The following is a 23,125-nucleotide window of genomic DNA, read 5'->3' on the forward strand; positions in this document are numbered from 1 at the left end:
AATTCTTCTGGTTATTGATGAAAGCTGAATAGTTATTTTAAAGGCAATAAACATTTCCATATGGATGGTACAGTATATTCCATACTCCACTTTTCAGGGAGGGAACATAAAATACTGTTTCTGAGTTTCCTGAGGAGATTTTTCTCTTGGAAGTAAACAGATAAAATGAGTGCATTATACTCTGCACTGTGGGAAAGTATTGAGTTATTATTAGCAGCTGGCAAGGTAATGACCAGGTCTGCTCCTGGCATAAGAGGGAGACCTGAAAAGGCAAGCCCTGCTGCTTTCTCAGGTGAACAGCTGTGGGAAGACAGAAAACGGCTTATTTGTATCACAGATCTCAAAAGTCTGGTTCTAATGGCAAACTTCAAATTCACACTGACTGCACAAAACCAGCTTGGTCTGCATTGACCAGCATTGCCTAATAGCAAGTTTTGATGGATCAAGGCTCACCTGAAGAAGCATTTGGCTGCAGAGTTCAGGCTTTGTTCACACAGCAGCCCTGGTGCCTGTGTACCCTTCTGTGCAGAAGCAGGGCTTTTTCTCTGTGTGGTGGTGCCTGGAATGGCACTCCCTGTCACCCAGCCTCCTGTTAGCCTGCCTGCTCACAAGGGCCTTGGCACATGTGGAAGAAAGCAATGATCCCTGTGTGATCATTTTTTGAGGACTGCCAGTCATCAGGGCTGCAGTTTAAAACAGAAAGTGGACTTGATGAGAGCAATAATGTCTTATGACCTGATAAAACCGATGTGAAGCTTCCTTTCTGCTGTGAGTTTGATCCAGATACTACAGCTCTCTGAGTCTGGAAAGAGTTATCTTTTTATCAGCAAGCTTGTGGCCTCAGATTTGAAATGGTTCGTAACTCTCCATCTAATTACAAATTCTGGTTTTGAAAGCAAAGATGTTAGTAGTTACATGTTAGCCTGCCATATGCTAAACTTAGCCTTCAAATTTACTTAAAACAAAGTTTGGTTTTGCCCCTGCAAGCTAACGAAATCGTTCAGCCAGTTTGATCAGGGTTTTGGCCATATTTACAGGATTCAGCAGATGTGATGCTAACTTTAGCTAGGGTTCAACAACTGTGACAGCCACTTTCATTACAAATAAATTTTAAGGGGAAATGGGTTGCCACCCTCCAATACCTGCTGTTTCAGGGCACCTGCACTGAGCACTCCAGCCTGCAGGGACCAGTTTGTTTTCTCCTCTGAACTTCTGGTAGACTGGCACTAGCAAGGACAAATTTGAGCAGTCCTGTGGAGTAAGAGGACTTGCTGAATGTTCTGAGGGGAAATGCAAGTGCTGAGTGGTGGTATGTGGCTTCTTTTGGTTTTGTGGGTATGTTTTCGTGGCAGTGGTATGTCATACAAACTTTTTTTTTAGCTTGAACTACACTAAATTACTACTTTTATGCAATAAACCTGCATTTGGAATACCAGCAGGAGGTCAGCTAGACCTGCTGTCTTGAATGGAGGCCAATAACCTCCAAACCTGCCTGGGTCTGACCTATGCAGTCCCTAGATGTGGTCTCAAGTGGAATGTCACTACAGCAGCCTGAGCCCCATGGTAAACCCATGCCCTCCAGGGCAGGCATCCCCATGGCACACTGCCTTTGGCTGCACTTGCTGCTTGGAAACGTTGGATTGTTGAAGGTCATACAAAACAGTTAGAGATGTAAATATTTAAAATAAAATGCAGGTAACTGTATGGAATCTCATGGTTTTTGCTCACCATGACTTGGGCAAACTCTCTCTTTTAACATGTGTTGACTGAACCAGCTTTATAACTATTAAGTGGAGGGATGCTGTGTGTTTCCAGCCTGGGTAGCTGCAGAAGGCAATGCAGCTGTGCTGTTTTCCCTCTCAGGAAGCCAGTGCAGGACGTGCCTCCTCTTTGTGTAGGAGAAGATTGACTAGTTTGTGTCCTGAGCTGTGAAACACTTTGCCCTGCCTATTTTTTTGGCAGAATCCATTAATAATCATTCTTTCCAGCTTCTCTTCTTTGCTCACTAGCAAAGAAGTACTTGCCATGTGCAGCTGTAAAAAGTTGTTTCCAAAGAGAAATAAATTGGAGCAAAAGCTTCTGTAATCGGAGATGCGAAGGAAAGCAGAAGGGCGTTTTCAATTTGTTGTCCTTGGTTGCTTTTTGTTTGATTTGTGCCATGCTTTAAACTAGAGTCCTTTACAGGACTGTGTGCCCCCTTGCTTGTCTGCATCTGTGTCCTCCCAGCCTCAGCTGGGGCTGCACCAATTTGCCCATGTCCCTTGCGGGACCAGAAGATAATCAGGGCAGTCAGGACCAGTCAGAGAGCCCTGTGCTACATCAGCAGTGCCATGTCAATCTGTTAAGGAAGCTAGGAAAACATAAGCATCTAGCAATTGGATTTAGGTGCCTAAGTTGGAAAATTTGGTTTGGATACCAAAGTTATTGGTGGCAGTTACAGTTTTTCAGGAGATTTTTATTGAAAATACTTTCTAATTAAAACCATCAGTTTATCAAAACCTTTTTTTCTCCCCTGAGATCAAAGGCAAATTTGGCACAAAATTTAGATTTCATAAATGAAAAATTCTAAAATGAACTTCTAAAAGAAATTTAGTATACTTGAAGCCAAATATAGGATTTGCTAAAATTTGCACTTCTAACAACAAAATGATTTGGTTTTTAATTCCTGATTAAGTTAGAAATCTCTTTAAGTCTCAAACTTTGACAAGGCATTAAAATAGTTTCCTTCTCTCTCTCTCTTTTTTTAACCCAAACCCCACATTATTAAACACGCACAAATTTTAGTGGCTTTCCAGGTAAATCAGGAAATTTAAATTCCTACATTGTCTGTCATGTAACATTAGAATTACTTTGACTTTGAAAGAGCCACAGGCTGATGAAAAACAGAACTGGTACCTTGCCATCTATTAGATAATTGCCAAAATAAGTAGAGAAGCCTGTTTCATAAATGAAATCTTCAGAAGCTGTCTTTACTTATAGGGCTTCCAAGTGGAAAATGAAACCTTAGATTAGCCACACACAACTTAACTGTGTGCCCTTACTGTAGGTGTTTAAATTGGCATCACCTGCTGCAGATGTGTGCTGTGTATCTGGATGCGTATGTGCAAATTTTGTGGTCCCAATACCAGTGCTTGAATCTTCAGCTAAAGGCCCAGGTGTATAATCTGAAACCTCTGATTCAATGTTATCTCACCTATATTTCATAAATGTCTATATTGCATAAATACCAAGTCCTGCTGCAAAAGTAAATGAGAGGATTAATGTAAAAATGGCATTACAGAGCTATTTTGAGTAAAATTTTTATTGTAGCTCTGTTCTAGTAAATGAAACAAAGTGTAATTGTGATTGGTCAATACTTTGATCTCAGCTTGGCTTATAATGGTATAAATATGAAGTATATTAGTATTGCCTGGATTTTGTTCTTTGCATTTTGGCAGGTTATTTATGAAATAATTGAAACATCTCTTTGCTGTACCTTTCTCTTCCAAGTGACTTTTGACATTTTTTTCTTGCCAAAAGGCAGTGTTGGAAATACTTAACAGAAAAATTCAGCCTTGTATTACTCAGGATGTTTTCCACATTGGACCAAATGGAAATTGCTGGCGATAGGAACAGCACATGAGTATTGCTGGTGGTTGCACACATGCAAACTCATGATGCTGAAGGCTAAGGTCTCTCCTGTTACCCATGGAGATGTGTTCAGTGTGCTGTGGGTTAGCTTTTGACTGCTTTGCTAAGAGACAAGCTAAATCCAAAGAGAGGAGGAAAAACTTCAGGTTTGTCCTTCCACTGCTTCAGCTGTAGATGGGAGTCTGAGTGAGCAGCCACCAGGGCGTCAGACTCCTCCTTGCCTGGGGATCTCTCTGAACACCAGTCCACAGGTTCCACAAGCCCCTGGCTTGGAGCTGACCTGCAGGGCAATTACCAAGCCACTAACTTGCTTTGGAGCTGCTCTTCTCAAGGAGGAGATCCTTTGCAGGATTTCTATACATACTTCCATTGAGTAGCAGTTCTTTTTGTCCAGGAACTGGTGTTGGAGGCAGGGAAGTGCTGGTCAGCTCAGACTAAGACATATGATGGGTTCAGTGGTTCAGTACTCAAGAGGAAAAGACAAATTTTTATTGTGCCTGCTGGTAGTCTGCTTTAGCCCTAGAGCTTCAACTGACAGCCCTCATCATTTATCATGCAGATTCTTGTTACTAGTTTTGGGTCATATCTTCTTCTAGTAGAAGACTTCTTAGGTCTGGAATGAAACCAGAGCTGTTCCTATCAACTAAGGACAGCTGATACTTTTTTTTTTAAGATTTTATTTTAAAAATATACTTTTAAAATTAGGCTCTTCTTGCTGTAGTTCCTACACAATTAATATGAGTATAAAATCTATGTTTTTTTAAATAGAGAAAATGACGGTCACATTTAGTAGAATTTTATATATGATACAAAGAACCAAACAATGTAGAGATAATGATAACCTTTAGTCTACTTTACTTAATGGTTCCTTAATGGTTATCTGGTCTGTTAGTTTTGTACAACCCATCTAAAGATAGTTTTTGAGTTGTCTTATTTTTAATAGCAGTAATGTATTGCTTCCTCTATCTGTATCTCTGAAGTTGCAGGAGATGCTTACCGCTGGATTCCAACCAGGCTGAGAGTTTGGTGCTGCAGGAACATAACATTTTGGCTGTGTTTTTAATATGGATTAGAATAAGACATCATTTGCCAATACTGCCAGGATATTAGGTGATCATGTCATTTCACACATGCAATAATGTGGTTTTGGTAATGTTATTGCTTTTTGTTGTTGTTTTTAAATAAATCCATTTCAAACCTAAAGAGGTATGGTAAAATATTTAGGATTAATTTTAATCTCTTATCCTTGTCTTAGGTTTTGGTTTGGTTTTTTTATGGCTTTGGATGCAGTTTCTATAGTTTTGTAGACCATTTAGAACAGATGATGAACTTTTGGTCACAGCATCTGGCTAGTTTGGGGTGAGTTAGGGTTGGCTCCAACATGAAGAAGGGGCGATTGACGTCACAGAATTTGGGAAGGGGTTGTTTGCTCAAGAAAACCCTCTCTTTGCTTCAGATTAGTTTTTGTCACCCTTCCCCCTCCTCTTTATTGTTTCCATCTTGATTTTAAAGTCTCTTCCACAGATTTGTTTTTATATTGCGAAGAACCTTTAAAAATAATTACTGAAACCATAGCAGCCTATCTGAAAGCTTTCCGAGACACAGTATGAGCTACAGAGCAGGCCAAACCTCAGAGGGCAGAGGCCCTTTGCCAAGCAAGGAAGAATGGATACTGAGAATTTCTTTGGATGTTTGTGCAAATGGGTGCTTTGTTGTCCAACTTCTGCATGTGCAGATGCCCAGCATACATTGCCCAGCTTCATGTATATCAGCATTTTGGGGGGTTGAAAGCAATACTAATTTTTAAATACAGTAAGCTATCATGTAAAATTTGTAAGAGAGAGTTTCATTTTGTAGCTGTTTTCAGAGGAGGATCTAAGATAAAATACCTATCTTGGTAAATACTGAAAATATGCAAAGTAATGATATATTCTGTATATATTCATTTATAATTCAGTAAAATGAAAGTTTTCAATGGCTTTATTTGGAAACTTCTAGTAATTCCTTAGGGAGTGTGAATTGTAAAAAAGTAACTGTTTTGTAGCAGCCCAGCTGAGTCTACAAAGAACTTAACTTTTCCTGGCTATGGTACTGAAATAAGCATTTAAATGGCAGATCAAATGCTGTTTTACAGCGTTTTGGAGTGGAGGTCAGAGAACACAGGGGAAGGTTGTGAACACAGGGGATGCAAGTCATATGCAGAATGAGTCCTCATTTAATACCTAGTCAGTTTGTAAGATATGATGTGGGTTTCTGTTCAGTTTGTGGTCTGTGAGCAGGGCACAGAGGGTAAGTTTTGGGGAGTTTTTCAATAGGTTATGGTCCTTTGAGACAGATGACAGCATGTCATGCTGGTTGCTCTCCCCATGTTCATGGAGCAAGGTGCTAGCAGTGCTGAGCACAAGTCATGGCATCTCTGTGCAGCCTTTGCTCCACCAGCCTTCCTCATCCAAAGGATGGTGTTGTAGGAGTGAATGCCAACCCTGCTTGCTGACTGTGACACTTTTCAAATTCGTTACTTATGTGCTAATATGATTTGGTGACTCACAAATGGTCAAGTTTAATAACTAACCTCAAGCTACAGTGTAAATCCCTGCATAGGAGAGAATATCAAGGGACTTCATGGGATACAGTCTTCTTAATCTCTCAGTCTAATCTCAAAAAGTTCAAATGTTTCGGCAAAAGCAGAAGGTACAACGAGTCTCATCCAGTCTCCTCTGAAAACTGACCTGAGCTTTTCCCTGAACTCTAATGAGGGTAAAATCAGGCTCTCCATCTCCAGTCTAGTGGAAGTTTCTCGGCACTTTGCAGCCTCAGATCATTCAAAATTAACTTTCAGAATGGAAAATTAGATTTTTTTTTTTTTTTTAATTAAAATCTTTACTAGAGCCGGTTGCCTGTGTCTCACAAAACTGATTTATGGATCTTACGGTGCTGAACTGAGGCTTTTATTGATGGTAACCTGGCTCTGAGGTGGTGGTTTTCTGCACTGTCTCTGGTGGAACAGGCTCCCTTACATTATGCAGATCTGGGGCTGGCTTTTGTTTTGTTTTTCCCACACTCCAGGCAGATCAGTCTTTGATTGCTCCTCTAATAACAGGTATTCAAGTTACTCTAATTTACGTCAACACCTGGGCTGTAAATACTCTAATGCACTCTTGCTTGTGCAGTTGCTCTTTCCCTGCTGACTGCCCAGGCCACTTAGCTTTTTCTTTGGGCTTTTGATGTGAAATCTGAACTGATCTCTGTGCACTGTAGTTTTTCAACGTTCTTATAGGAATATTGCAATATTTATAAGAGGGATTGGAAAACGGTGCTTTAAATTCATTCCACATGTCTGGCCCTTATATGCCTCAGATTTCCCCTTTAGAGGCAGTTGCTATTTTAATATCATTTTATAGATGCTGCCTTTGGTAGACCAGCAACAGTTCACTGCATGTTCAGTAAGACTTAGTTGATTATGATTAAGAAAATGCTTTATGTTAAAAAAGCCTGTTGGAATGCTGAAGCCAATTGAATTCTAAACCTACTTCTACTGAGAAATAAAACAATCTGACAGTGTGGGAGATCCTTGACTCTTTTCTGTAAATATCCATTATTGTAAAATGTTTTCAACTGCAGGTTCATGTCATCCTGTTGATAAGAGAAAGATGGATGAAGGCGCCATCAGCAATGGTGTTATGCAGATCACTGCATTATTCATTTAGTGCCTTGGGCATGGAGAGGATGTGTTGTGGGGTGCCCCATAGCTCCCACGATGTAACCTGTGGCTCCAAACAGGCTCTTTTCGTCCCAGCATCAGGACTTGCAGAGAGAAGCCCTTCTCCTTATAACTATTGCTCTGGAGGGGACTTCAGCACACCAGCCAGCAGCTGTGGGCAGCAGAACTCCACCAGCAAAATCCCAGGGCTTGCTCTCCATATTTGATTGCTTTTTTGCTTTTTTCTGTGCATACTGAAAGTTGCAACAGCTCAAATGTCAAAAAATCCAACCCATTCAGACTAATTTCTGGTACTTTTAGCCTGTTATGCCACAAAAAAGTGGATAGAAGGGAAACAAATTCTCCAGATTTTGGTCAATTTGATTCAAATAGCAGAATTGCTGTCATGTTACACAAAGCAAACAAGTGGTCAGAGCTGTAACAACCTAAAAATAAAAGTGGAGCAATAGGTGGAAAGGCAAAAGGTGGATGTTGTCATGTGAGCAAAAAGTTGTTTTTCGATGGTAACAAGCTGGGGATTCCAAGGACCAGACCATGCCTTTCCACCTCTGGGTCACTGGGTGTGGGTTGTGGGAAACATCCCTTCCTGCCCCTCTCTGTGGGCTGCCTGCCACTGCCAGGCCCTGAGTGACCCTGTTGGGTCAGAGATGAGCAGTGCCACGTTGTGAGGATACAATGGTGGAAAATGTCCAGTTCTCAAGGGCAATTATTTTTGTTCTGATTTAGGACTGAATAAGCTGGAGGCAATACTCAGAAATCCTTAATTTCTGAACTAGCCTGTTCACCCTACCAACAGCTCCTTGAGCTTAAGACAGCTCATGTTTTGGAGAAAAAACTGTGCTGTGCTGAGCAGCCACATGGTACTGAGTGATCCCTATTACATTGATGAGACACTGGAAAAAGCAACCCCATTGCAGAGGAGATCTTGGGCTGTGTGTTAGAAACAGTATTTTGTGAACACAAAATGTTCACAAGGGGGAACAGACAAGGGAATAAGCTGGCGAGAGGCATCAGGTTCTTTATTGCCACAAGTATATTGTCCCTACATGGAGAGGTTGTCCCTGTGGCCTCTCCAGAGCACTGGGAGTCCAGTGTCCCTTTCTTTAGGTCTGGTGCTGAGGTTGCCCCCAGCCTGGTTGAATCCTCATCAGCTTTGCTGGGGCAGTGTGCCTGGATAATGCAGCCTCATGTGTTGTCTCTAACCCTTGGCTTGACTAAAGGCTGTTGCAGGTGGTAGGTGGAGTGTTGCAGGCAGCTCTACTCTGGATAGCTGAAGAGCTTGTACACAAACAGCTCATCCTTAACCATCACTTCTGCCAGGGAGAGAGGGTGAAGCCTTTTGCTGTAGGGCTTTTTGCAGAGTGGTTAGGGGAAGGGATCTTCTTTTTTTGGCACGGAGGCACCAGTGGGCACAGAGCTGTAAGAGGTTGCAGTGTCTAAACATGTGTCCTACTGTCCTGAGGACTGGGATAAAGCCCAGTAACTAGATTTTCTGCTGATTTGTCTATGGCCTCCTATTAAGGAATGACACGCGTGCCTGTTTGAAAACGCTGTGCAGACTTCCTCCTGTGGTGCCCGGTGCAGGGGCTTTGCTCCAGGTATGCTTTGCAGGGCTGAGGTCCTGTTCCCCAGGACCAGGTCACTGTGGTGGGGGATGTGACCTGACCCTTGTTGTCTGAGCAGACAGGAATATTTTTGTACAACTGCTGTGAACGCACCGGCTGAAAGAAATTATAGGAGTACGGATTAGATGGAAGCAATTTCTGTTTTCAATCAGATATTTTCTGCTATAGTGTATTTGCTCTTCCATTATCAGCTTTTCTCAAGTTAATATCCAAGCACTTAAACTGCCCAAAAGCTTTGCTGTTTCTTCCAAACAGGGACTACATTGGTTACTAGGGGCAGTCCTCCAAAGCTAGCCATTGCCTATGATCCTCTGCGTATCTTGAAAAATATTTCGCTGAAAAGAAAAATGTTTTCAAAATACTTGGATTAAAACAACATTCTGACACCATAGCAGCCTATTTCTTAGCTGTTATTTTCCATGGATGCAGCACTGCTGGGTTTCCTTCATATAACTCTTGATTGTGTTTGACAGATGAGGTTTGCTGGATGCAACTTGCTCTGGACCATAGGTGCATCTGGCTGTTACTGCTCTTGGCATCCCATAATCATGTGCTGGCCCAAGGGTCGGTTGACTCACTTGTCACTGACACCCACAGTAACCTGCTCTGTTACTGTATTCCTATGGTGGTAGGAAGTAGATCCAAAGTGTTTAAGGGGAATTGCTCAGTGTGAGCTGCAGACCATGCTGACTGGAGGATTACAGTGCTTGGCTGGATACTCTGGGATGAAGGAGGTGGGCATGAGGAGTGTGGAGGAAAATGGTGATGCTGTAGGGTTGACAGAGCACAGGTACCTGGGATAACATGCACAGAGATGTATAAGTACCTCACAGCATCCTCACTTTTTTTCCTAACTAGTCGTGTCCTTTGTTTGCTCTTGTTTTTTATCTTTACTGGTTCTCACCTGCACATTTCACACACCTCTTACAATGGTGTAACTGAGCTAAACGAACTCTGCAATTTATTGCAAAGGGTGTGTCCAAAACAAAAGATATATCCTCTCTCTGCAGCCTGAGTAGGGCAGAAAAAATGCTCAGTATGATACTGGCTTGACATCTGTTTCTTTCCCAAGAACTACCCCATGCACTTCTGTCAGAGACCTCCAGGCTCTTGCCTTCCACTTCTCCCCTTTTTGGTCCCTTCCTGCAGCAGGGTGGTGTTGCATCCCCCACATAGATCACTGCAAATTCATAATGGTGCACTTCCCTTTGGGAGATCCTCCTGTGTGTTATTCAGCTTGCACCAAATCCTATTTCAGGGCCACTCAGACCTCATCCACTTTCACATGTGCTTGTGAATAAAGCTTAGCATCCATCACCCCTCCAATGGCAGTTGGTGGAAAAAGAAGGGAAACTCTGGCTCTGGGTCAGAGAAGCAAGGGCTCTTCAACGCTGACTGGTACACCTCCTCTGCCCTGGCATTTTGTGTAAGGGGTGGCATTTTTCAGTGTGGTGGAAAGTCATACTCAAACCACTCATTTTGTGTACTGTGGAGAAGTTCCTTGAAATGCCAAAAGTCCCCAGTAAAGTAGGCTTCCTCTCTCTGACAGCAGCACAGAATTTCCCTGGGTCTCAGACATCCAGGGTAACTTCTCTGCTGGTCTCTCTTTCGGCTGTCCAGATCTCTGCAAGTGGTTTTAAGGGTAAAAAGTTAGTGCCTCCTTTTGCTACCACAGCTTCCCCCAGATGGGATAGGACAATTTGCATTCTCACACGCTTGTGAGGTCCTTTCTCAGGCCACAAAGTCTTGTGATCCCTGCACCAAAAGGATAGTCTTTTCAGCCAAAAACTATTCTTAAAAGACCAGTCACTGATGCTAAAGGACCCAAAAATACTGACAGTGACATTTTAGGTGTCACTTTGTTCACTTGGAGCTCCTCAGCTTCAGAAGTTTTATCCCAGTTAGGAGAATGAAAATCCAGGCTCTGATTCTGAGTATAGGGTTGTTATACAACAGCCCCCAGTGTCTCAATTAAAACTTGTATCAGGTTACTTGAGTGCCAGACAGGCTTTTTACTCGTCCATGTGCAAGTGATTGAGGCCAGAGAATCTCCTAAATATTCTTTCTTCACCTTATAAGGGAATTCTTCTTTAGTATCTTCCGGTAGCTTCATGGTCAACTGAATTTGGTTGGGTACCCTTGCTGAACTCTTTAGGGAATTAAACTCATATATCTATATATTTATTTATAGGTTTCTATATATTCAGAAACTTTAATAAACAGAGAAGAAGAAAAATTCCTTATTTTTTCAGGGGGACTTTACTGCCATGATGTTGCATGGGAGGAGTACCTTCAGCATCCTCTAAAGTTCTCATGCACACTGTGCCAGACTCCAGACTGACTCTTGGTGCAGGCAGCCCCTCTGGCCTTGGAGGATGTGGTGGTGGGAGGTGGGACATGTAGGCTTACTAATGACTCAGGTCTGCCAAGGAAAGTGGGAGCAGGGGGGTTCAAATTTCATGACATCATCATAACTATTTTTGGCAAAAAAGTTTCATAGCTCAGTACTCTGTTAAAAAAATGATTCACAAAAAATATTGTGGTTTATATAAAACTGTTTGTAAGTGATTTTCCAACTACTTTGTAATGTGTTTACAGTTAGTTGTCCTTTTTGTTTTGAGAGCTACCTTACTAAAGTACTTGATAATGTAGCCCTGTTTCCTCAAATTCAGAATTTTTTTTAAAACCCAACAAAAAATTCCTTTCTTTCTTTAGGAGAAAGTAATGCATTTTGAAAGAACCAAATCAACACTGGTTTGGAAGCTGGGCCCTTTTGCATAGGGGAGCAATCAGCATTTTAATTGGCAACTTCAGGGTTTTTTCCCCTTAAATCTATCAATTCTGTTTTATTTCTACAGTTGTTTGTTCCTTCCTCTTTTTGCTTGGAAATTAATCATGCAGGAAATGATTAACCACAGTGAGCTGTCTGTCTGCCTCTGACTCAATATGTTTCAGAGGGAGGACCTTCAAGCAACTCAAAAAGTCTGACCAGATACAAGCCATGCACTTGCAGCCCGGTTGTTCACACTGTCCATCCCACAATAAAGGCTGCATTTCTTTTTAGCATTTGTAATGCTCCTGAAATGATTTCTGAAATACCAAATTAAATCTGAAGGGCCCAGAATTTGTTTTTCAAAAGATTCAGTGTAGTGCCATTTTTGCTTGTTGCTCTTTATGGATAACTCTGCAGAGCAAGGGGCTCTTTGCAGAATGTGGTGCATACTTCCTCTTGCCTTTGTTTTGGTTTGTAAATGAAAGCAGTCTTTATCATGATGCATTGCATAGCATAACATTTTAATATCATTCCTGATGGTGACTACCAGGCTGCGTGTGCCTGGTAGTTTGCAGAAATTAGAGCTTTCTTATGCAGGTATTCTTTACTTAAGCAGTTTTGGAGCATCTTATTTACGAGCGGCGAGGGTGGCTTTCTCCAGAGGCAGCAGACGCGGGCTCTGTGCGCTCCCCTCTGGGGAAGGCTGCAGGGGGGCTGCCCAGCCCTGGGGTTGTGGCCGAGGTGGGGCAGGGAGAGTGAGGATTGCAATGGTGGGTGCCTGCTGGCACTGCTGGCACCCACCACGCAGTGGGAGAGCAGCTGCTGCTGCCAGCTGTGGGAATCCTTCTCTCTTGCTGACAATACAGACCTCTGTGTTTGAGGCTCAGTGGCTGACGCTACGGTGTACGTATGTGGGTTGGCTACTGGAATCCTTTCTGCCACACTGCCGATGCTCACCTAGACATAACATTTCTATATAGCTTCTTAAAAGCTGTGAGAATTTACACTGCTGCCTAGAAAATACACTAGGACACGTGTTCTGGGATTCCAAGTACCAATACACCTTCAGCTTTGGTCTTTTGGAACCAGTTTCATTTCAATACTGCAGCACCAAGCATTATAAGAAACTTGGTTGTTAAGAGATTTGATGGGTAACATTTATTACTGGGTGGATGGGTTACTATTTCAGGTATTTTATAGTGTCAGCCATTAGCAATTTAGTATAATGTCCATTTCTTAAATTCAGCTCTTTCCCACTGTCCAAGAGCAAATAATCATCTGAGTCCACTGCTTAAGTATAGGACAGTAACCAAAGCGTTCCTCTAGTTGCAGAGTTATGCTGAACATCTTAGGACATCTCTCTGCTCTGTGAGAAAGTGATACTATGAATTAGTGACGAACAAAGCAGCTGCAGAGTTTGAGTGCAGCATTGTGCTGACTCAGCTGCTTTGGTTCTGCAGCCCAAGCAGTGCTGCTCTTTGCAAGGGCCACCCCCAGCACTGCCCTGTGCTGTGGGGCAAGTCACCAGGTCACTGCATCTCTTCAGAACGTTATTATTCTTCATATAGGCTTATTGTGATCAATTTTTAAAATCCAGAGAGCACCTGTTTTATTTTTGCTTACAGTAAGTCAGACAGAGAAATAGATTGTACTAAATGTAACAACCAAACAGCAAGGGTGAGTCAGAGCTTTAAAGACAGAGGTGCTGTTTCTTTCTGCAAACTTTCAGCTTGAGTTTCTAAAAACTATTTTTTTCCTCAGCAGAAGCAGAGCCAGAGTGACAAAAGTAAGAGTAAAGCAGTATTACAACTTTGATTTTAAACTCAAATTTAACAATCCAGGGTGTTTTACTGGCTCTTTAAGTGTATGCATTATACTTTTTTGTGTGGGCTCACACGTCTCTCAGGCACACCATGTGATCTCTTCTCCGATGGCTCCTAAAGGAAGTGTGTGCTCCAGAACATCATGAGTAAACAACCCTGCAGGATGCTTGTGTTAAATTTCAGGCCAGTTTTGCCAGAGTTTGGTTTTTTACAGAAGCTTGTCCTGTAGTTCCAAAATGATATTTGCCAGCCTATCTCTGAGGGCTACAGGGCTTGTTCAACAGCAGCAAACTGCTAAACTCACCTGTGTGTACCTAATTTCCATGGCAATTCTGTTGAGAGAGCCCTTCGGTACCAGAAATACTACCTAGTGTGCAGAGTTTGACTCCAGGTACGTGTAAGATGGGATAGGGAAGGAGGGAACATCTAGTGCCTTTCTCCCCACTGCCTCCTTGCAATTAATGTGTGCAGGGAGGGTTTTAGAGAAGCTGGTTGTGTCTGTGGGTAGTGGCTTCCCCTCAGAGAACTCAGGCTTCAAGCATCAGCCTGCTTCCTCTTTATCCCCACCAATTCCTTAAGAAGCTGATTTAAAACAACGCAGTTAAAAGGGGGAAAAGGTAGAACAGAGCAGCCCAATCAGGAAGCAATCTCTAACTGACAGGGAGGTTGACAAGTTATGGTATTTTACAGGAAGCACTTCACAGACCACCTGGCTCCCTTGCTGCTTTCAGGTCTTAGCTGCCTTAAGGGATTCATTTAAAAGTCTGATACCGAACCAAACTGTATTCTGCCTTCTCCAGAAATTTTCCTGTGGCACATGGAGTGCCAAGAAGACTCATGGTATATTATCTGGACTCTTAGCAAAGCAGTGCAAAGAGCAGAATTTCTCTTTTTAATTAGCTGAAGCAGTTAAAAGCTTGGTGAAATACCCTCATGGCACAGTTAAGCTAGAGACAGCTGCAGCTGTGGAAAGACTGTGTTAAGAAACAGGATGGTTGTGGTCTACACTAAGAAATAATTTTCCTGTTGACTATTTTTTTAAACAGGAAGCTGAAGAACAAAGCAGCATTAGTCCTGATGCTTTTAATAGGCTTCAGATTTCAAATATTGCGTTTAGAATATGTTGATTGGGAAAGGATAGGGCTTTGTGCAGAGTTTTATGTAACAACTGAAAACTAGGAATTTGGAAGATGGGACTATAAATTGGAGCAGATCCTCTGAATATGAAGCTGTTGTTTCTCTGGAGGAGCTGAAGATGCTCAGTAAAGCAGCAGAGGGCTGATGAGAGCGGGCTGGTCTGTTTGCAGGGCTTGGTGAGCGCGTGCATTTGCACAGCTCTGCGTAGGCTTGGCTTCACAGTTTCCTCTTTGTCAGTCAGTCTGTCCATACGCCAGCTTCCCCTCTGCTCTGCGCACTCTTTCGCAGTAACTGGAAACAGTTCCTGCAGTATGGGAGAAGAAAACATGCAGATGCTAGAGACAGCACTAGTGCCTCAGGCCACTTTGATCCCTATGACTTTTCTAGATAGTCAGCCAGAGCTATGGGTGATGTGTCTGACTCCTTCCCCCCTAAAGATTTCACACAAAATCCATTAGAGTCTTATTTCAGAAAATATTTCTTCTGAGGAAGGTAACTCAGCAATTTTTTTTTTTTGGGGGGGGGAAGGTGGGGGTTGTAGCTTTATTCTAATTCTTTTGAAGCTTGAGCATCTGATGAGATAAATCTGTACTTCTAACCAGTTTTTTCTGACACATATCATGGATCATGTCAGAGCCATTACAGACTTCGTGGGTGGTGACTCACTGCAAATGCCATTTTGTTTCATTCAGCACATTTTCCTAATGTTCGTTTTAACTGTAATGGGTACTGTACCTAGCATGATGTTGATTTTACAGATACTGTGCTATTACACTTCCCCTTGGTTTCATCAAAAACAATTAAGTCACTTTAAGAAGTAAGAGCTGTGTATTCTTGTAAATAACTGCCCTGGGGACCTCAGCCATCAGCCTGGGGTTGTCTGGAGAATTACTCTTATTCCTGCTCCGACTGTGTTTACCTGTCTTGTGCAAACATTATATAAGTGGTGGCAAATCATTGTTACTAAAGGTGGCTCAGGTGAATGGCCAGTACACGTGAAAGCTCAGAGAAAAGAGTATAGCACGTGCTGAAATGCATGACACCATTAAAAATGCCCCAAAGCCCCTGATAGGCACACTTCCAGCATGTTGTGTGCCAAAACGCCACAAAAAGCCCTTAATACTTGGACTTTTTTTTTGTTGTTCTGTAATTTTGTTGCAATAAAGATCTGTATCTCAGGCGTGACCCTCCTAGGATTGCCTGAGGCTGAAAGTTCAGCTTGGGGTGGGGAAAAGAGGGAGCCTGGTCTCTGGCTGGGAAGCTTGTGGAAGGCTGAGCTTTAGCAGCCAGGCTTTTCTGTCTGCAGCAGCCTGCAGCTGAGAGGCCAGGCTGCCTACTTACTCTTCCTCCTCAGCGAGAATACCCAGAACATGACTGTGTGTGCTGCTTCTGAGGAGGAGGAAGGTGCATTCAGTCATGATGATGGAGCTTGGGATCTTCAGAGCAAGCAGGGAGAGAGGAAGAAGCATGAGTTCATCCCGGAGCTCTGCTGTTCCACCCTACCCATAACATTGTAGGTGTGGGAATCTGTTAGCTACTGCAGGGATTTAACAGGTCAGCATCTCTTTCTGAGTATAATCTTATGTGTATGATTATACAAGAAGTATGATGCCTTCTTGAAGTAAGAGTTGATGGTATAACCATGGGATTATCCTGAAGCACTTCCATGGGAACAAGATTGTTGGATTTAACAGAGTTCAATTTGGTTACTGCATTTTGTGCGCTGCCATAGCAATGCATGGATTGTGCAAGTGATCAAAACTGGATGTGTATACCTATGAGTTTGTATGGCAGTGGGGATCATGTAGGGAGCCCCTGTTTAAAGATGCAGCTGGTGTCCATACAATTAAATATAAAGTTTGAAAAGGTAGAAGACAAACCTGTTAGCTGCCAGGATGTTTTTTAGCTGAGTAGAAATGAATCAATTAAGATGTATTCATCTCCAGACCTTGTGTGTTTGTGTTTTGCTGTGCAGGTTTTTTAGTGAGAGCAGACAGAGCTCAGCCTTCCACCATGCCTGTGCCCCCTCCTCCAGCTCCCCCTCCACCCCCAACGCTGGCCTTGGTAAGTTTTACAGGAGGTAAATGTACCATATGCACTGTTCTCTGCTGCTGCTTGTCACACTGAATAGCATGTCCAGAGATACTGAGGTGTGGATGAGGGTATTCATGATATCTGGGGAAAGCTGTGCATCATTTTGTTTATGGTTTACCATTGATCCTGCGAGAAGGACCATCACGTCCACTCCCTTCCAGTGGTCATGTGGATGTCACTGTCCACTCTAACTCTTCATCCTTTTATTCCTCCCACACTGGTGGCTGATTTGGTGGAGAGAAAACAGCTTGTCTAAGTCAGGGGAGTTGAAGTCTTGCTATCCCCTTGCCTATCTCCAGATGTACTCCCACCTTCTCCCTTGTTCTACTCCAGTACTTACGTGACTTGAGCTGGAAAAAAATCAATCCTATTGTTTAAATTTGGTAAGGATAGCTCTTAGCTAATTAGTTTTTCTTGAAAAACTGTGTCACCAAAACATGAAGTGAAAAGAGAGCACCATTGGGACAAACCTCATATGTCCAAAGGTCTTATTTGGTCTATATGAACAAGTCTATATTGTTGAACTGGCAATTGCCATTTTGAAGTATTTCAATCAAAGCTAAAATAATAGACCAAGGTCCATCTTTGCTCTGATTTATCTAGAATTTGTATTTCACTACAACTTTCAAGAATGTCCACCTTTCGTATGGGCAAGTTATGTATGTAGTCTGTTCTTGTTCAGTCTCCAAAATGGCAATTTGCCACAGATGTGCCTTGGCTTTAAAAAATCAGAGACTCTAAATCATGAGTTCAAATAAGGTGAATTCACATAGAAGTGTTCTGTTTCCAGTGAATAATGTGGGTTAGAATAGCAGTAGTGTTGGGGACTTTGAGTAAGTAACAAGGCCAGCTACCTTTAATATCTTTCACAAAACCAGACATGGCATGCTACCTACCCATTCCAATGCTGGAATCTCAAATAACTACCATATTTGAGCAGAACTGTGTATCTAGAAGCTGACGTTTATTTTGCCTCCTCATTTTTAATTTTTGTTTTGCAGGCAAATACCGAAAAGCCATCCCTAAGCAGGTCAGAACAAGCAGGGCGAAATGCTCTATTATCTGATATTACCAAAGGAAAAAAGCTCAAGAAGACTGTTACTAATGACAGAAGTGCTCCAATTCTAGACAGTAAGTATGATTCTACATGTTGGAATTTCTGTAGACATGAATGGTTCCACATATCTGAAAGCAGAAAATGATTTTATATATCATCAGATGAATTGCCATGAGAGAAGTAGATAAAAGAAAGTGCCAAAAATTGGCATGCATAAAAATAAATTCTGTTCATCATGAACAGTCAGCTGAGACATCAAGTACTGCTTATGAAATTTGAATGCTAATTTGTTTGCTAATTCTCATAAGGTGGTTTATTTTCTTGTTTACTTATATCAGAAAACTATGCAAGCCCTACCAGGAGTTCTGCTGAGGACCTGCAGCAGATCAGGCAAACAAAACCCTCATAAGGACAGAGGAGAGGACAGAGAATGAAGTAGAATTTCAGACTGTACTTTTGCATAAACAGTATAAGAATAAATGCATGCCTGGCATGACACCACTGGCTCCAGTGCCACTTAGAACAAAAGCAGAGCCAGAAGCCACAGCTCTACCTGTGTATCACTGCTGCATGCAGTTTTGCCTCTCCTGGAGTGACTCAGGAGTGTTATCTTTTTGGCTGAGCCTTGATGCTCAGCCTGCCCAGCAGTACTGCACAAGGCAGTGACTCTACTTACCTGAGTGGAAATAAGGTCTCTGTTCAGCTATGCTGCTGCTGTGTCTCACAGCACATCTTGGGATGTGCTGAGAGGAGGCTGGGGAAGCTCATGGAGCAAAAGTATTGGGAAGACAGAACAGAAACAGGAGAACAGTGAGGAACACAGGCCTGTCCTGACAGAGGAACAGCTCTCATTACCAAAGGAGAAATGACACTTCTACACACTGATTAGCAAATGTGATGCACTTCAGTCTAGGTTTGGCTGTGCAATTAAAGGCTGGACTGTGATAGGAACATGATGACGAAAGACGGAAATGCCCAGTGGAGTGTGTTCGAATATAAATAATTAAAAAAATATTAGGTACAGTCTTGCAATCAGCCTGCTACAGTTTTTAAAGATATATTATCTCTGAATGCTAAGTTACATGTTCTAGCTATTGTAATGAGCTGGAGAGGATTAAAGGAGGGGGTAAACAGTAAGGTAAAAATGATGTAGCCAATTATCCTGTTTACATAAATTAACAAATCATGATGAAAGACTAAACCCTAGTAGCAGCATTTCGCCAGAGGTTCACACCCTATCTGAGTCAGAGCTGAACTGAGCTGACATGCTTAAGAAGGAGAAGGATAATGTCAAACATTCCCCCATGGATACATTCTTCCTTTTCTCTTGGAGGGATTTTTAGAAGTGGTGTTCATCCACAGGTTTTAATTATTTTGAAGTCAGTGAAATTCATACCCATCCAAAATTGTGTAAATCAAGATTCCAAGAAACTAAGCAATTGATCTTCACCCGTGTAGCCCATTATCTGAGAGCTGATCTCCACAGCTATCCCAGCCTGTGCACCTGCTCATTTTACAGTGATACTCTGAATAGGGTTCTTCTCTGTATTGTAGTTGTGGAAACACTTTCATTTTATTTTTGGCAACTCAGTTGTCACAGCAGAGATATTGACATTAGAGAGAAATGGGAGAGAAAGGGGGAGGGCTGATGAAATAATTCCTGCCTCTATTGGAAGCATTTACAGCTAATGATCCTGTCACTGCACTTCTGAACCTACAGAAATGGCATCTCTTTCCCTACTAGGCTTTGTTTAAATAAGTAGATATGTTGCAATATCATCAATAATGAGAGAGTTCTGTGCATTCCCAGCAGTGACCACCAGAAATACCTTCAAGAGGAAGGACCCTCTGCCTTCCTCCTTCCTTCCCTTTTTCCCGTGAGATTGCCCTATGTCTGCTTATGGAGAAGTGGAGGGGACGGATAAGAGAGCAAAAGCATGAAGAAACAGGAAGAAGCAACTAAGAGGCTAAAAAAGACTACATGCTGTTCTCAGAGGTCCCTTCCAAGTTCCAAATTCTCCACAGCAATTTGCTCTGCTCTCCAGTATAGAGCGGACTGAAGTGATGGCTTAATGAAACACAGAGGCTATGGTTATTATGGTTACTGTACCACCTCCTCTGCGGTGCTGTAGTGGTGGTGATGATGGTAGCTGTGATGATCCAAACAGGCTCAGTCTTTCTTCACTAACATGGGGGATTTTTTTTCCCAACAGAACCCAAAGGACCTGCTGGAGGTGGCGGCGGTGGCTTTGGAGGAGGTGGCGGTGGCAGTGGCGGGGGTTTTGGTGGTGGCAGTGGTGGTGGCTTCGGTGGCGGTGGACCACCCGGCCTTGGAGGCCTTTTTCAAGCAGGAATGCCAAAGCTCAGATCCGCCGCAAGTCGAGATGCTGGTAAGAAACACCTTGAATTTCCAGTGTGAAAAAATGACATTGCTTAAAACCTTCGTAGCACTGCAATAAATTACCTGCTGGGATTGAAAAAACCATCAAATACCTTAGGCTCTTAGGCAATGTAATTTTCAGCTTGAGTCTGTTTTATTCTTACTGCTAGGTTTCATGAGGGAGAAGCCAGACTCCCTTTCCACCCATCCTCCTAGTTATCGATGAAAACTAAGGATCTTGGTGGTGGTGAATTGCTACCTGCAAACTACAGTCAGGCAGATTACATCCTGCCTTAGCTATTGGTGTGCAGGACCAGAGGGGAACACAGGAGGATCCAGGCTAATTCTTTCTTGTGCACCAGGAAAAAGGATCTACTTTCCAAATGGAAAGTACTTCTGTGTCAGCTCTACAGCAGCATGATTTGTTGCTTAGGGAGTGCATGAGGCATCCCAGCTGGCTGGGATGCACACTGCAGATGGAGGCTTGTCTGGAGCAGGCAGTGTGCTTCTGGCTGACAAAACACCTGCCCAAAGCCTCATACCCCTTTTAACGAAGGACTTCTGGGGCCAGGGAGTTTTTTAAGTTTAAGGACATTCATGCTTGTTGAAGGACTATGCAATAGCAGTTGTAAAGTGTTACAAACATTACATATTTTATAGCCTAGCATAACTTTTCAGCACATGTGTACAAAGCAGTCCCTCAGAGCTGGTATTTTCTATTGTGTCACAGACTATTTTGGGAAATTGTATTAATACAAAAGTTCCTGGCATCACAGAACAGTACTTCTTAACTGCAGGGCACACTGCCTTCTTCCTGATGTGCACAACTACCTCCTTAGATCACAGCTACTAGAAAGGGCTGAAAAGAGCCTTTTGCTGGACTTTTGTTGTAACGTGTAATTTAAAAACTAAGATTTCTTTGCTCTCGGGTTGATAGTATCCAGTGCTTGTTCTTTGCCATTTCTTCCGTCCCTGTGTTAATTGCTTGCTGTGCGATGGCTGCATCACTTGTGTTACTTTGTGGCCCACAAAAGCAGTATCCGGATATCACCGGCTGCTCTGGAGTGGCTCCCCAGTGGTACCGGGGTTGGTGCTGAGCCCCGAGGCACGGGTGTCGCGTTCGGACCTGCAGCCCCGGTGTGCCGGTGCTGATGGCTCCTTCTGCCGTGCTGATGCTCCCTCTCCTGTGTCCGCAGACGCCGGGGGAGGCCGCCCGCCCGTCCTGCCGCCCGGAGGCCGCTCCGCCGCCGCCAAGCCCTTCTCCCCGCCGAGCGGCCCGCCGCGCTTCCCCGGGCCGCCCTCGGGGCCGCGCACCGCCGCCCCGGACCCGCAGAGGAGCCGCGTGCCGCCGCCGAGGCCCGACGCCGGCTCCAAGCCCGAGGCGGCGCCGCCGCCGGTGCCCAGCACGCCCCGGCCCATCGCCTCCAGCCTGCACAACCGGGGGTCGCCGCCGGTGCCGGGGCTGAGCCGGCAGCCCAGCTTGGGGCCCTCTCCGCCGCCCTTCCCGGGCAGCCGGGGCGCGGGGTCGGCCGGGCCGCTCCGACAGCCCGGGCCCGGCACGGCGCCCCCGTTCTCGGGCCGCCCGCCGCTGCCGCCCACCCCGGGCCGGCCGGCTGAGGACAAGCCGCCGCCCCCGCCGCCTCCCCCGGCCGGACACCGGCCGCCCGCCGCCCGGGAGGCGTCTCTGCCGCCGCCGCCGCCGCAGAACAGCAAACCGCCCGTGCCCGCCGCCCCCCGGCCCGCCCTCGGCGCCCCGGCGCCCCCGCTGCCCCCCAGCAGGCCGGGGCCGCCCCCCGTCCCGCCCGCCCCCGCCGGCGGCGACGAGATGCCGCGGCTGCCGCAGAGGAACATCTCGCTGGGGTCGTGCCCGGCGCCCGGCGGGGGCCGCTCCGGACCGCTGCCCCCGCCGCCCGGCGAGAGGCCGCCGCCGCCCGTCAGAGACCCGCCCGGCCGCTCAGGTAGGGAGCGGGGACAGCGGGGACACAGGGGCGAGGGTGCTTGGGCCAGGCACACACCGGCTTCACTCAGGCATCCCTGTTAGGCACTAGGGATTCTGCAGATGGAAAGGAGGGTTTGTGGGCATTGCCGTGGCGTAGGAAAAGTCACAGTGCGTCACCAGCGTGCTCACATGTGCACATCATCACTTTTGCAGATATTGGTGACTTTCATTATAATCACTGTAATTGAAAAGGGTTGTGAACGGGATTTCCCCATAACCTTCTTTCATGCAAAGAGGCTTCTGGTAAAGTGACAGCATCTCACTTCCTGAGTCAAGCAACGTGAGTTAATGGTGGCGTTCTTGCGAATGGAGGTTTGTGAAACCTGACCTTCTACGTGTTGGGAGACACAAACACAGTCAAATGCAAATAGCTTTTATTAAAAGACCTAGCCAACGGTTGTTAAATGTAATAGCAGTTGTTGCAGCGTGACTGAGTGTTGTTACTCACCATACGTAGATATCAAATTAGACTAAAAGTAGAATTGTCTCCTTTGAGTTATTTCATAATACACTTAGTCCTCTGTAACAACTATTGTTCATAACTTTTAAGAATTCCACATCATAACTCTCTTAATCTATGATGGTTGTCCCTTTAGAGATGAGAGAATTCAGGCACAATCAGGCCCTGTAACATCAGGAGGAAAGCATTGCATAGAAGATAATTCTGGGAAGCTCGATCAAGTTGCCTGTCATTTCTTCCTTTGGAATAAAACTCAGAAATCATCTCAAACCCGCCCAGCCCTAGAGAATAGAAATGAATGTCATGGGAGCTCCCACAGCCAGCCATCTATGTTGCTTTCCAGCTCCTTGATCCAGCCTGGGTTTCCAGCACCTGCAGCAGCTGTGCAGATACAGAAAATAGAGGCCCTGAAACTCTGCTTTGTGG

At 44.2% G+C, this 23,125-nt stretch overlaps 1 protein-coding gene across 8 annotated transcripts in view; it reads left to right on the top strand.

Moving 5' to 3' along the window:
• The window catches only part of WIPF1 (WAS/WASL interacting protein family member 1), a 55,094-nt gene that overhangs the window by 22,303 nt on the left and 9,666 nt on the right, over positions 1-23,125 (top strand). For 4 of the 8 annotated variants that reach the window (XM_085066407.1, XM_085066408.1, XM_085066411.1 and 1 more), the window contains 4 exons: positions 16,685-16,773; positions 17,805-17,934; positions 20,074-20,250; positions 21,437-22,198. In XM_085066407.1, coding sequence (XP_084922533.1) covers positions 16,723-16,773; positions 17,805-17,934; positions 20,074-20,250; positions 21,437-22,198 — 1,120 coding nt within the window. In that variant the 5' untranslated portion in view covers positions 16,685-16,722. Of the gene's footprint in view, positions 1-15,003; positions 15,202-16,063; positions 16,264-16,684; positions 16,774-17,804; positions 17,935-20,073; positions 20,251-21,436; positions 22,199-23,125 lie in introns of those variants that run through there. The other 4 variants (XM_085066412.1, XM_085066413.1, XM_085066414.1 and 1 more) reach the window with 3 other exon arrangements.

Source organism: Lichenostomus cassidix, chromosome 7, assembly GCF_008360975.1.
Source record: "Lichenostomus cassidix isolate B80296 chromosome 7, HeHo_3.0, whole genome shotgun sequence".
NCBI classification, from domain to species: domain Eukaryota; kingdom Metazoa; phylum Chordata; class Aves; order Passeriformes; family Meliphagidae; genus Lichenostomus; species Lichenostomus cassidix.